Source organism: Lissotriton helveticus, chromosome 11, assembly GCF_964261635.1.
Source record: "Lissotriton helveticus chromosome 11, aLisHel1.1, whole genome shotgun sequence".
NCBI classification, from domain to species: domain Eukaryota; kingdom Metazoa; phylum Chordata; class Amphibia; order Caudata; family Salamandridae; genus Lissotriton; species Lissotriton helveticus.
The window spans coordinates 944061957-944076276 of NC_136072.1; the positions used below are offsets into that span (position 1 = coordinate 944061957).

General features: G+C 45.4%; 1 protein-coding gene across 2 annotated transcripts in view; it reads left to right on the forward strand.

The window, feature by feature from the left end:
- TTC28 (tetratricopeptide repeat domain 28) overlaps positions 1 to 14320 on the forward strand; it is a 1211014-nt gene that overhangs the window by 664403 nt on the left and 532291 nt on the right. For both annotated transcript variants that reach the window (XM_078667293.1, XM_078667294.1), the window contains exon 5: positions 5873 to 6380. In XM_078667293.1, coding sequence (XP_078523419.1) covers positions 5873 to 6380 — 508 coding nt within the window. The remainder of the gene's footprint in view (positions 1 to 5872; positions 6381 to 14320) is intronic.

Sequence of the window (14320 nt, forward strand, 5' to 3'; positions counted from 1 at the left end):
TTCTGCTACAGTGATGGGTCGGTGACAAGTCTGACAATCTAACTGACTGAGCCTACCTTAGTTATACTATTCTAAGTGTATGTACCACCCCCCAATGTTTCAATATTCGTGAATCCCCTACTTCTGAATGGACAATGGGATGGGAAGAGGTCATCACACCATACTAATGTAATGTCATTTCTGAAGCTTATTGCCCTATGTTCCCTCTCCTTAATTACTTTCCCAAACTTTATTTCCCACCCGCATTTCTCATTAGGATCAATACATTGTATGCAAATTTTGACTTCTTCTCCTTCCCCTCTCCGGGTCAAGAGGTGGTGTTCCCAGGCGCTTTTCTGGTTAAAGTGTCCTTGGCTGGGTTTCAATGTCACAGCACAGAGTTTGACAGAGTCCAGTGCGCTTGTGCATAACCAGGCAAGATGGAGATTTCAGTCCCTCTCCAGGCCCAAATACGAACAAATAACAAAGTCAAAGAAAAACATGTTAGAATACGAAAATAACGAATGCACTGTATGCCACTTATTCCTACTCTAATCCCTTTAATTAATTTTAACTATTGCATTAGAAGTTTAATAAGACGTGCAAGGTTTTTGTCTAAGCATGAGCATGTGAGGTTCAAGCGGCCATCTTAAATACTACTGCGTATCTGCAAAGAATTCCCACCAAAGCAAAAGACCTCATACTACGTAGATGCAGTAGACGCATGTGCAGAAGATTCCCGCATTTTCTGCTGCCATTTTAAGCCACTCGGATTACTTGTTAGTAAAGCACATTGAAAAGCTTCCCTTAGATGATGTAAAATGTAGTGTAATGTAATTATTAGTATCCACAAAACCTTGCTCCATCACAGGATATGATGTCCTTGGAAGCGGAGGAGAAGGGTGGTAGGTGGATCTTCTGTGTGAGGTGATCCAATTGAGTGTGTTGCCCTGGATGCCGATCCTGTCACAAGGGTGTAGTGGGAGACGGTGTCAAAGGCTGCCAATAGGTTAAGGAGGATGAGGGCGGCTGTTTCCCATAGGTTGAGGAGGCATCTGATGTCGTCTGTTGCTGTGATCAGAGTGGTCTCGGTGCTGTGGTTAGGTCGGAAGCCAGATTGGGATTGGTTGAGCAGGTTGTTTTCCTCTAGGTAGCCCATGAGCTCTTAGTCAGATGCTTTTTCCAAGACTTTGGCGGTGAAGGGGATAAGCAAGATGGGGCAGCCGTTTTAGAGTTTGTTGGGTTTGGCTGAGGGTTTCTTCAGGAGGTGCTTAGCGTCAACATGCTTCCAGGCGTAGGGGATGGTAGCTATGTTTTGGACGTTTGGAAGTTTTTTAAGCTGAGTTTGAGGGGTTCGGAGGAGACAGTTCTTGCTTCTTTGAGGGCGGTGCTCCAGAGAGGTTTGGTGACTATGCCCCATTTGCAGCGAGGGAGGGTGGGGGTGTTTTTGGCTCTGCCGTTGGTGGAGAAGATGGGTCCAGTGTGTGTCCTACGATGTGTGTGGGGACGGTGAGAGGGTGAGAGAGGCCAATGAGGCCCATGTTTTTGAGTAACACAGTGGAGTCGGTGTCCTTGGGGTCTTCGAGGTGGAAGTCCATGTCTCCCAGGAAATGTAATACACTTATGGTTGAAACCAGTACCATTAGTCATTTCAGCTTCCCTTCCCCTTTTCTGGTGCATTGGACAAGTGACTCTTCAGCCTATTTCCTGCATGTACATGTAATTGGCTGAGACTGGGATTCCCTGTGTGCTTTTTATAGCAAATGCTTGAAAACTGCATGTAAAAGTGTTTCTAGAAACACGCTTTTAAATCCGTCAAGTTAGTTTTAGGCCTGGGCAGAACTCACAGAGGGGAAAAAACTCTGCAATGTTCAGTAAAATTGCATGAATGGATGGAAATAGGCATGTTGCGCTGCTCACACTGATTTAGCACCAGGAGCTACTTCCACCCTGAAAAATCAGTACTAACAGCACCACGCAGTGCAGCTTCTGAAGTTGATTTTGCTTCTTCTCAAATAGATTTCCTACTCGAGCCACAGCTTTTTACCACAAACGGTTGCGATCGCCTTTGTTGGAGAAATCTCGTGGGTGCCCTCCTAGCTACCGAAAATTGCAGCAGGGGACGCCAGATCTCGCTTGCACTCGCCAACTTACCGCTGAGCCGCGTGTGAGAAAAAACTCTGCCATGTAGTGATTGGCGGAATTTGGGTGGAACTCCGCGTTACAAGCTAACATGGAGTGGCCAAAATTCTGCTAATTCCTCCAGCGGAGTGGAATATATCACCCATTCCAAGTGAATTCCTGCGTTTAACCCTGCCATGTAGAGGAAAGACTGTAGAATGAGGTGGATCTGTTAATGACGGCAGAAAATGGATAGTCAGTAGGGGCAATACCATGAGCTCTGCTATCAGAAGGAAGTTTATTTCTGGCCTAGAAAAATACTGATGTTTTATTTTATTTTTTATTTCAGTTTGAGGTTGTTAGATCACAGGGAGACATTACATGCCTCTGAGCAGCACAATATGTTTATGAACTTCCTAATGTGCCCCACAACTGCATGCCCCTTCCTATAACCCAGGCAGAAACAGCGAGTAGCTGTTCTGTGCAATATTAAATAATGATTTACTTCTGAGCTGGAACTCACTGATCTGTTGTTGATAGATAGTTTGGCCCAATGGTAACCCATTTATTGTTTACAAACAAAACATGTCTATGTCCAGAGGTCCCAGCCAGCCAGTACTCATTGATCAGATGATGGACCTAGTCAAGTGAGGAAGATTTCTGAATTGAGGCCACTGTCCATGTCTTTGTGTTATAGGATGACTTGGGAAAGGAGCAGCTAGATGGAAAGCCTAACATCTTTTCATAGAAGAAGTCCATCCATCCATTCTTCCATCTATCCATCCTCTTGATAGATTTGTATAAAAATATATTTCATCCTGAGTTCCCTTCCTGTCTCTTTCTATATTGTATCTTTCTTTCCAATATCACCCTCTGCTCATTTTTGTCTGCTGCCATAAACCTGGGGGAGCTGGAGACATAGGCCATCAAACTTCCAAAACCTGCCTCAAATGAGCCATATGAACCAGTCAGCACCAGTGTATCACTCACATGTAGTTCACTCTTTAGTTAGGAGATCTCCTCCAAAAACTTACTTTCGGTATTATTCTACCTGTCAGCCACAGCCTTTCTCATTGAGTAGTAACATTAATATTTTTATGGCCTTATAGCCCACTGCCAGGATACTGATTACTGATTGTTAAATAACCTGAACCCCCTAAAACAAGGGATAGGGCCTTCAATAACCATTGTAGCCTGAGCAGAAGGGCTACAGGTCTTTTATAACATTCCTCCCACTTGGTGTTTCGTGCTCTAAATTAAAAAGGGAGAAACAGAAAGTCAAAGTTTAGAATGTTGGTGCAGAAGGTCTATACTACCCATTATTGATCTTGGGTAATTGATTGTCTTCAGGGGAACTGTCAACATTCCCAATGTTCTAATACACAATATAGTAGTTCATGTGCATAGTAAATTTTACACTCTGTGGTTGCAATGAGGATCAACAAGCATAGCATTTCTTTGACCTCAATACTTCCAAGGTCCGAGAGGCTTGTGGTAAATGGTTCTTTCTCTTCTTTTAGTACTGAGATTAAAGCAAGAAGGAGAAAATGCTGCTTGTCTATGATGTTTAGACACTGTTTATCAAATGTGATTTTCATACGTGAGTGCAGTGTCAAATTGATGCATACTCAAAATGAAGTGTATAACTTACCAAGTAACTGTCTCCAACTTCCTGCACATAAACAGTCAAGAATGGAGATTTGCTCTTTCTATGTGTCCTGCAGAATGCAACCCATAGAAAGAACAAAAAACAAGGAGAAATTAATATGTTCTCCTTGTATCTCCATGCTAAGACCATGTTATTACCTGGTGTTAGTTTTTGTCGCTGCCTGAGCCTTGTAAATCTGGAGCAATGTCAAAAAGAAATGGGTGTTGCAGTGGAACGCCAACTGCAACACCCATTGCACGCCCCTTAGCTGCCAGCTTGTAAATATGGGAAATGGTGCTACGCCACCGGAGCGTCAAAGAAAGTGACGCTTCAGTGATGACTGGGACTTATAAATATGCCCCTAAATTTCAAGCCATTGACTTTATTTTTAATTCATAGCGATTTATGGGAGGTGTAGTCCTGGTTCATTTCAATTGAACCAATATGATATGAAAATACAGGACTGGAAAATTGTGTTCTCTGTGACAAAATCATCTGGTAACTTGATTAAAGAAGCACTCCTATGTCATAAGTTGTATGTCAAAATATATCCAGAAATGTCACATGGCATATATATTGTGTCTACAAAAATATGTTGCCCAATTGTGTGTACATTTTCTATTATAAACTTCAATGGGGAGATATTTTTGTAAATGATGTTTAGTGTATGATTTTTATATGAGACATTATACCTGCAATGATAACCTGTACTGTACCATATCACTTGAAGAGTAGTCCTGTCTGAGTCATCAGGTGTAAGTGTAAACCCTATCTGCATTAAGCCTTGTAAGACAATGAAATGTTTCCTTTATATATAATGTACGATTTATGTGATTTCAAATTAGATCAAAATGTTTGTCTAGCAACCTCAAAACACTAAACACAGACCTCATTCTTTTAGTCACTTATAGTAAATGAGATCAGTTATTTAGCCTTGCAGGATGTTGGTGCTTGTAGTTGAAACACTACCTATGTAACAAATATTTGGTCCACAAACTGTAGGATAAATAGGTAGATTTCTCTTTTGGGCTGGTAAAAAGTTTAACCAAAGGGGATGATGGACGGAGTGTTTAACAATGCAAGCACTCACCCCCAGTCAACTGATCTGGGTTTAATCCATCATCATTTTTTAACTCACTCCGCCTTTGGTTTTGCTAAGTTTGCCCTAAATTGGCAGGGTATGCCCAGACGTGGCTCCCTTGCTCATTTTGCCACTGGATTCAAGATAGCCTGGCTGATGAGGGTTATGAACCCGAAACCGGTCCCAGGATACTTGTTTCCGGTCCAGGGAAGACATGGCTTGGCAGTTCGAGCTGGACTGTTCCCATGAGGCACAGGGTTAGACTGATTTGCATATGGCCATGTCTGAACTGGGGTGGTGGAGTGAGCTAAAGAATTATGATGGATTAAACCCAGATCAGTTAACTGGGGGTGAGTGCTTGCAACGTTCATCCCCTTTGGTTTTGCTGGTAAAACGTTTAACATAATATATGCATATATTTTTATATTGTAAACCTACCTAGAGTACTGTAACATAAATTGCATGGGTTAAATAGTGATCCAGGATAGTTTATTTTGTTTAATGCCACATGGCAGCATCTACAAAACAGACTATAATCTACAATGCATATGTATTATTTTCCGCCACGGCCCATTGCAGGTAAGAGCAGTGGGGCTGGGTTGGGGGGGGGATGTGATAGACGACTATTAGGGAAAATTAAATAAATAATTTATTTCCCCTCGTCTGTCGAAATCCTCCCCCGCCCCACTACTCTAACCTGCACAGACCACTGCTGATTATTTTAATTTTCAAAATGATATCCAGTTTAGCTATCAAATAACTGTTGCTCAAAGAAATGTAAATTAAAGTGATTCTGATGCTATGTAAGAACAGAACAATCTCCACTACATATGTATAAGTCAACTATGTTAAATATATATTTTTCACATAGAATAGGGTGCCTTTGATGTATGCAGTTGTGTTTCACAGTGTGTTTGTTGCACAAGACACCAAATATTAAAATGGCAGGTCTTGTACTCATTACTAAGATGACCCAGTTGGTTTGCTACTTTTCAACTATCCTGTCATGTTTGCCTTAACACTTTCTTTCTCTCTTCCTACAGGCAGCATCGTCTGCGTTGAGCAGCTTAGGACACGTCTACACAGCGATTGGAGACTACCCCAATGCATTGGCAAGCCACAAGCAGTGTGTTCTCCTCGCCAAACAATCCAAAGATGAACTTTCTGAAGCCAGAGAACTGGGTAACATGGGGGCTGTCTACATTGCCATGGGGGACTTTGAGAACGCTGTCCAGTGTCATGAACAACATCTGAAAATTTCCAAGGACCTGGGAAACAAACGGGAAGAAGCTCGGGCCTACAGTAACCTCGGCAGCGCCTACCACTATAGGCGGAACTTTGACAAGGCGATGTCCTATCACAACCATGTCTTGGAACTGGCCCAAGAGTTGACGGAGAAGGCCATTGAGATGCGGGCCTACGCCGGCCTGGGTCATGCGGCTCGATGCATGCAGGATCTGGAGCGCGCCAAGCAGTACCACGAACAACAGCTCGGTATCGCGGAGAGTCTCAAAGACCGAGCGGCGGAAGGCAGAGCTTCCTCCAATTTAGGTAAGGGAGCATTAAATTATTACTTACACTGATATTGTAGGTTCCGCTTGTGTCAGCTTCAAACAAAGTAACTTTTTTTATGAAATGAAGCCTTTTGTGGTATTTTTCTAATTTGTAACTTTTAGCCTTGCAAAGGGCTCGAATCTGGATTCCCCCATGGAGCATTGTACATTTCTTTTCGAATTCACTACGAAATAGTATTCGACACTTGAAGCGAAAGGAGCTGTTTTACATGGCCAGGTATTGTGATTGCAAGGCGCCCTAACGTGCATTCAATTGTTGCTGAAGCATAATTACCCCGTGCCAGTAATTACCAGACACAAAGTTAAATTATGTGGAAAATGAATTTGCATTAGGCTCGTTCAAGGCGAAACATAGTCTCTGAGCTTAGTCGAATAAAAAATAAAAGGGCCCACAAAAGATTACACTGAGCAGTCAAAATAATATACTTGTGACAATGGGTTTGTTCTGGCAAGCAAATCACAAATTACGGTGTGATTACTACTTAAATTGCATGTTTTTAAGTGCAGTCTAATCTTACCTATTTGTGTTACAGTATTTTACATTTTTTGCAGATTGCAGTCTCTTTCTACAGAGATAAACAGAGGTTTTCGAATGGAGCGCTTGCAAAATAGGAGCACAGGGCTGTCAGTTTGTATCCTGTGAGTTTTTCAGCTGCAAGTGCTTATGGGTTGTAAACGCGGGTAGCAGGTCAGGCAATTTAAACATTTTGCACCTTATGGGGCAGATTTAAAAGGCCCTTGCACCATTTTTGCGTCATTTTTAACATGGGTAAAGTGATGCGAAAGTAGCGCAAGGGCCTTGTAAATAAGCCCCTAAGCCTTTTAGTGCTGGCGCAGGGAGGGCTGAAACCTGCTACGTGTGCCTTTGTGGTGGCAGCTCAAAGATGGAGGTATAGGGGCACAGGACAGGTAGTGGTGGTAGAGATAGCCAGTGGTGTAGCTGTCAGTTGCGAAGCATGTGAAGCAAGTGGCACAAGGTACCATGGGAGTCAGGGACAAATGGCACCCCTAATATGATTACCCTTTACTGACAAACACTCGAAAAGATTACATTTTCCTTGTTTGTACTAAGGCCCCTAGCATCCTTTCTAATCTACTGGCGAGAGCAAACAAACATTGCTTGTCTCAAAAGTGTGAATCAAGTGAGTTTTACAAGGCATGATGTCTGACCAGGTGACAACTAAAAACAACCACTGCAGGTCAAAGACTATAATGGGAAGGGCTGTTTCTGCAGGTGTGTCTTTGAAGCATTTGTAGAGAAAGCACCAATCTGTGTTTTTCTATTAAGGGAGAGATGTAAAATTTTCCACTTTATGAAGGTTTTTCTTTTGCTTTGGAATAAGGTAGGGGGATTTTTTAGCTAGGGACAAACTTTAGAATATACAGCCATAAGATGGCAACCTCCTCATAATAGTTCATTAGACTAGACTTTCTGTGGGTGATGAAAACTGGCAAAAGTACAGAGGCACTGTGAAGCGCACACCATGCTGGGAGGAGCAGAATTAAAATGATGTCAGGGTTTTGTTTAAAGAGGGAGAAAGTATTATGGATTTTGAAATATGATATTCATAACATCAATCTTTTTGAGAAACGTTTCTGTTCGATGTGATCAAGCTTAAAAGACTTAATTGGAGCAGGAAGGGGCCTTCTAACCAAAATAAGGTGAATTAGACCCCATAGACTCGTGTGTGTGTTCAACACAGACTGGATGTGACTGGTAAACGCCTTTCTTTATTTTAAATATTTCACAATCTTCCTTTGTGGTGGTGATTTTTGGTCGATATTCCTATCATGATACCCGATGGTTGGTTGGCAAATAAAAATGTAACAGCAGCTCAAAGCATCATTTGACTTACAGTGGCTTATTTTCAAGGCTGGAATTTCCTGGTGGTCTGCTTTCAGAACTGGACAGGCAGGGCTACCATGACCCAAACATGGAGGCCCCCCAGAGCACCATTCTAGTTGTGGCCCCCAGTCCTGTCAAGCGTCACGCAATAGGTGTGACACTCACGCATTTCAGTGCCGTGATCCGCATCACCGCACTGAAATGCTTTGTCACGCATTTTCGACCTGTGACGCCCGGGCTCTCTCTGCTGTTCTGAGGTGCTCTGGTCAGCCCGAGTGCCTAAACAGTAAACTGCAGAGACAGTGCAGTTCTCAGCTCTGTGTGAGAGCGGCGCGCGGCTACTCTCAGACTCCTCACAGTGTCTGCAGGGGTGCCGGGCTGCTCTCTGAGTCGATTCTGCGGTGTAGCTCAGAGCTGTCAATCACCGTGTGTTGCGCACCAGTGGGCCGGGATTAAATCCGGATGTGCCGACCGCAGCCGTCACGTCCGGAGGAACTAGGAAATCAAGGGCAGAAGCGGCGGGGGATTAGAGAGTGCAGGTTGCGCACGAGACGCTGTCTGACTCTCTCAAACGCCATGGCCGGCCGGCCGCGCTAAACTGTGCAGCTGCAGGCCGCACCTTGACCACCTCTGCTCTCTGGCCACCAAGAGGAGGACTGCGAACGTGGCCGGGCCCGAGGGTCGGGGCCCGGCGGCGGCCGAGGAGTGTGTCCGTCGTCGGCGCGTCGACTGGAGTGGACAGACATAACAAGTAATACACAGAAATTAAGTCACCGTTTTTAAAATACTGAGTATAACGCACTCAAAAGCAGGCCACAGTAAAAACAATTCAGGTTTGTTCAACAATTAAAAAACAGGGTTGTAATCATATAAAATCGAATCGCATGTGCAAGTAGAAAATAGATAGAGAGCATACCAAGCGCTGCGCGTCCGCTCCCTTTCACCCTCCGGCCTGAGCTGGGACATCAATAAAGGATAGGAAGGAGTAGCAGCGTTTACACTTGGCTACCACTTTTTGTAACCCTACTGCTGACACTGATACCCCTCGTCTCAAGAGTCATGATGGCAAGGCAGCAATAACGTTCACTAATTTGCATGTCTTGCTCAGTGCATAGCAGTTTAACAGCAAACCGGAAGCTCTTGAGGTGCATAGGCATGGCCTGTGAAGCCTGCACTGCTGCTACCTGTTTTGCACATTTTATGTACCGGTTGCAGCTTCTGCACGTGCAGCCGTTTCTGTCATTGATGGCACAGGCGGACTTTTGAGCGATGCACCTGCCTTGCACACGTGCTGCACGGGTGCAGGCAGGGGGCATCACAGTGGTTGGTGTACAGGCACTGGACCCAAATCACACCAAACACTGCGCCCGGGGTTGGCTGGGGAAGGACGGCGGCACCATATTTTCCGTAACTCTGGACACTTCTAGGTAGATGCTGGTGGTCTCAATGACGTCCGTGTTGAAATATTAGAATGCTTGTTTGCCAAAGTATTCGTGTAAATAGTCCATGATGTCCTTGTGCCGTGTACTTAGCCCCTGCACTACATTGACCAATATAATTTTCCTATATCCTTGAACCTTACCACCCCACCCTAAGATAGGGGAGGTCGGGGTGCATTTTAGCCCCCCCCCCTCCCGAAAAAAAGCCCATTTCACAGCGCCCTGATTGATCCCTTGATTCACAACGCGTTGCTTTACTCGGCACCAGTGCCTCAGCGAGTCACAGGCCGCCGCCCTCCCCCTTATGAAGGATGCACAGCACAGGCTCCCTCTTTGCACCACACCCAGCGCTTCTCGTATGCATGTCGCCTGGTAATCCTTCATGCACAAAGCCGAGTGCTCCCTTAAATGCAATGCCAAAGGCATATAGCCTGCAGTGATCACCTGTGCACCTCACTGTTCACCTGCTGCACAGCTGTGTGAGCGTCCCTGCTATACCTTATCCTGAGCCCCGACGCACACGTTGCGGCAAGTATCAGCCGTGTGATGTCATCAATGCTCATAGGGTGTATGATGTCACTTCTGCTACCCATGTCGTTTTGGTGAAAAAGATTCATCATCACGGCGATTGACAGTAGACTCCTGGCACTAACTAATGCCAAAAATCCACCTTCTTTTAAAAAATGGAGGCCACACAAGCCGGTATATACCAACCTTTTCCGTCTCTTCCTAGACGTACCTGTTTAGCTCCGTAGCAATCCAATTACTCCCCACCCCTTCTTGCTTCTCCTTTTGCTTGCATTCTTTTTTCTTTAATCTGTTTACTTCAGTTTTATGTATCAGTTCTGTTCTTATTGTGAAGCGCTCTGACACCTTCGGGTAAAGTCCGCGCTATATAAAAATGCATAAATAAATAATAATACCTTGAAAACATATTTTGAGTGTATGCTATTGCGGGCGGCAGCTTTCACACCCCAGCGGTCAGAGGGTGCAGGCGGCGAGGGTAACTTTAAGTGGTGCAGGGGACAGTCACAGGACCGTCCTTAGGCTGCACGAGTGGGCGGCGCGGCTTCGCACACAGTTTCTATTCTCACCGCGCGATGATGTATGCCCTGAATTACTGCCGAGTGCCGTGATCTGACTACCCCGTCACCCACGACCCGTCCGTCAAACTGATGGTGCCTCAACAGGCCCTGTAGCGCTGCAGTGAGTGCAGCAGAACTAAGGGCATAATAAAAATGCAGGGCCAGCGCCAGTCCTTGACTCGAGGCCTCTCTGCTCACGGGGCAGGAGGAGGTCGTGACAGCACTGCAGTGTTCCCCACGCTACAAGTAAGTGTCTCACACTGACTACCTTTAAGTAGCAAGCAGTCGGTTGTTTCATACAAATAGTTGCTTGTATTACGGTCTCACTCCATTCGCTGCTTGGCATTGAAAGATACCAGCTCCTCTTCATTGGATGCGTGCTGCTCACAAATATCACTGCCTTACTGTTGTTGCACTAAGCGATTGATTCACTAATGGACATTGTTACTGTATAACCTACTTCTTTTGTTAATGTTTGAATTCTAGCATTGTATGTCACAGTTTATAATCATACTAAAAAATTGACATAAATGTGTGCGCCTTATAAAAATACACATAAAGAAAACATGTATTCCCTCCTTCCTCCCCCAGCCTCCATTTCTGTTACGTCAGGTCATCTCCTGTAGCACTATCTCTGCTGGAGGGCGGCTACAGGGCCGGCCTTAGGCATGTGCAAGGTGTGCACCTGCACAGGGCCGCCAAACCCCAGGGGCCGCCACGACAAGGATCGGATACATGAATCATACATATTTGTGGCGGCCCCTGGCAGGATTTGGCGGCCTCCGACCCCGGCTTCCACTTTTACTAACAGTTCCAAAGCCCTGACAGTGAGTCCTGCCAGAGCTCACTCAGACCCAGCAGTCAATAAATAATAACTTTATTATTGTCTTAAACTAAGTTTACGGATAAAACCACCGATCGTCTTCACAAGAATGACTGTAAAACTCTTCAAAACGTGTCAGCGGCGCCGGAATTCATATCACGTTTTATTTGATATTGTAATCCATGAGAGCCTTTGTTTTTCCTACATGGTGTGTTTCTGTAGCTGTGTCCGTGCCACATATGACTCTGAACTGAGTCTCCGCTAGGTCCCTGGGGGAGCTCTGGTTCTGGGTGGGTGTGGGATGAGTGGGTTTATAAAGGGCCACGACTCAGAGCTCTGGGCTGGCTGAAGGCAGAGCGAGTGTCTCACCGTGCCTGCCAGTGGGACACAGGTGTACAGTCTCAGACGACTTGCTCATGCAATCCTTGGCCTCTCGGCAGAGCGTGCTGAGCGATGGTTGCGTATATACATTTAAATGTAATTCTAAAGGAACGTTTGAGAAGGAGGTACAGCAAACGAAAATAAAATGCTTTATTTACAGGTGAGGAGGGAGAAGGCATGAAGAGGTCGGTCGTGGCGCACGCGTGACGTGCACAAGAGAGCAGAGTGATGAAGGGGACGGTGTCACACACAGCGAGAGTGCACAAGGCAGTGTTGTGAAGGGGGGAGTGATTGTGTGATGTCTGGACGCACTGGCACAAAACTCTGCTGCTCTGCAGGGGGCCTGCGTGCGTCGAGGAACAGGACTTCAGGTCTTATATTGTATGTAAGCCATGGCATGAAATGCACAGATCCAGCCTCTTGGGAAGAATTTCTAGTAACGCTTTTTTGGCCTCGGCCGTCTCACGGACACCCTCCCCCCTTTTCAGCCATATTTAGGCACCGAGTGAGATTGCACCCAGTGGGTGAGCGGGCAGAGGCAGTGAGGGGGGAGACCTCATTTACCACGCAGTCTTTAAAACCACCAGCCTTTACAACAAGGTTACAAATGCAAAGAGAACAATTGATGGACAGCCACACTCTCTGTCCCTTCACACACGTGTACAGCACACACTCTGCCCCCTCAAGCTGTCCAGGCTGATGAGGGATGGCCAAGTCTAAACCGGGGTGGCATGGTGAGCAAAAGAATGATGGGCGCCTGCTGAGAGACTGCACAAGATGCTGGACAGCGGCAGCGCAAAAGCAAAGGCAGCGCTCCTTGCAAGTCGCTCATGCAGGCCATGATTGTGCCAGTCGAGGGTAAGAGTGACCTACAGCTTTGCCCCGTGAGGTATGGTGTTTCGGCAAAGGGGGGGGGGAAGCGTGGCACTGGCAGACATCAAGCACCTGTACAAATCCCTACAATCACCCGCTGGTAGCAGCACCCATCATGTCCTTTACCGTCCGTCATCTGCATGAGCCTTGCCAGTTGCTGCAGTGCTGAGCCCCGGCCCGACAGTCACTTGTGAGACAACAGGAAAAGTGTATCAGCACGAGCAATTATTAAAACACCTTCCTGAGCTCCGCCCCGCCCGGACCCCCTCTTCCGGGGCCCCCACCTACCCTCCCTGCACAGGGCCACCATGAGCCTAGAGCCGCCCCTGGCGGCTAGAGTACTGCAGGGGAAGTCTGAAACCTTTCACCATCTCAGTCGTGTTCTGTTTGCAGTGCAGATGGGGAGTTTCGTACATTTACACCCGATTATTGGCACAGGCAGCCAGGGCCCATAGGAACTGCTGGAGCTAAGAAAGGGCACAAACACTGAGGGTTTCCAGGTAGGCGCACTGTTAGAACTGAATTGAAACACCCACAGGCAGGGCTGTATCTGCATACATTACAGTTTTAAAATAACTCTTAACATTATTACCCAGATCCGTAGTGTTACTTTATAAAAAGATTGTTTTATTTGATTATTGTATTTAATATTGCTTCTCTGCTTATAACATTCTAGTTATTAGTCACCATATATGACTAGGCAAAACGTTTGCTTTCTTGCACCTGTGCATGTAGATTACTTTGAAGATCTATGTCTGTGAAGGGAGATTATTCTAAGTACATCCTATTTTAATAGCACAAACCAAGACAAGTGGAGTGATGTACATGGTCAAGGCACGAGAAGTCAGCAAATGATGGGAGAGGTACCTGGGTTCTGTGAGGAGACATGTAATATTACTGCATTGTGCTGTCCTGCTCTTTACAAAGGTGCGTGTACAACTCTTTCCTCAGTTGGAGTAGTGTTGAGGCAGTCCTGATGGATACAGGGATGTTTTCCAGACCCTTCATGCATAGATGGGGAAAGTCAATTGCCTGGTTTATAACTCTTTAGAGTTTTTGGTCACCACTCTTCTAGCTTAACTATGTGTGTTTGAATATATGATCCTAAAGCCGATCTCATTGCTCAAATAGATCTAATTTCTGATATTTATATGTTTCCCTGATCTTCATTGCTTGATTTTGCAGGCCGCGAGGAATGTCACTCATAGTTGGTGAAATGTCACTCATAATTACACTGAAATTATAAAAATGTCACACATAGCAATCTGAAACCTTGGCAGCTATGGGCCCCCTGCGTTGTGGGTTAGTTAAAACATTTTTCCAGGGCTGGTTTTGGTTTCTAGTCCACCTCTTCTCATTTTTAGGCCTTAAGCGATAATAACATTATTATCTGGTTGCAGAATTGTTGTGCAATAAATAAGGAATACCATGGTGAAACCACTACCCCGTGTCTTGTACTAATTTCGTGAA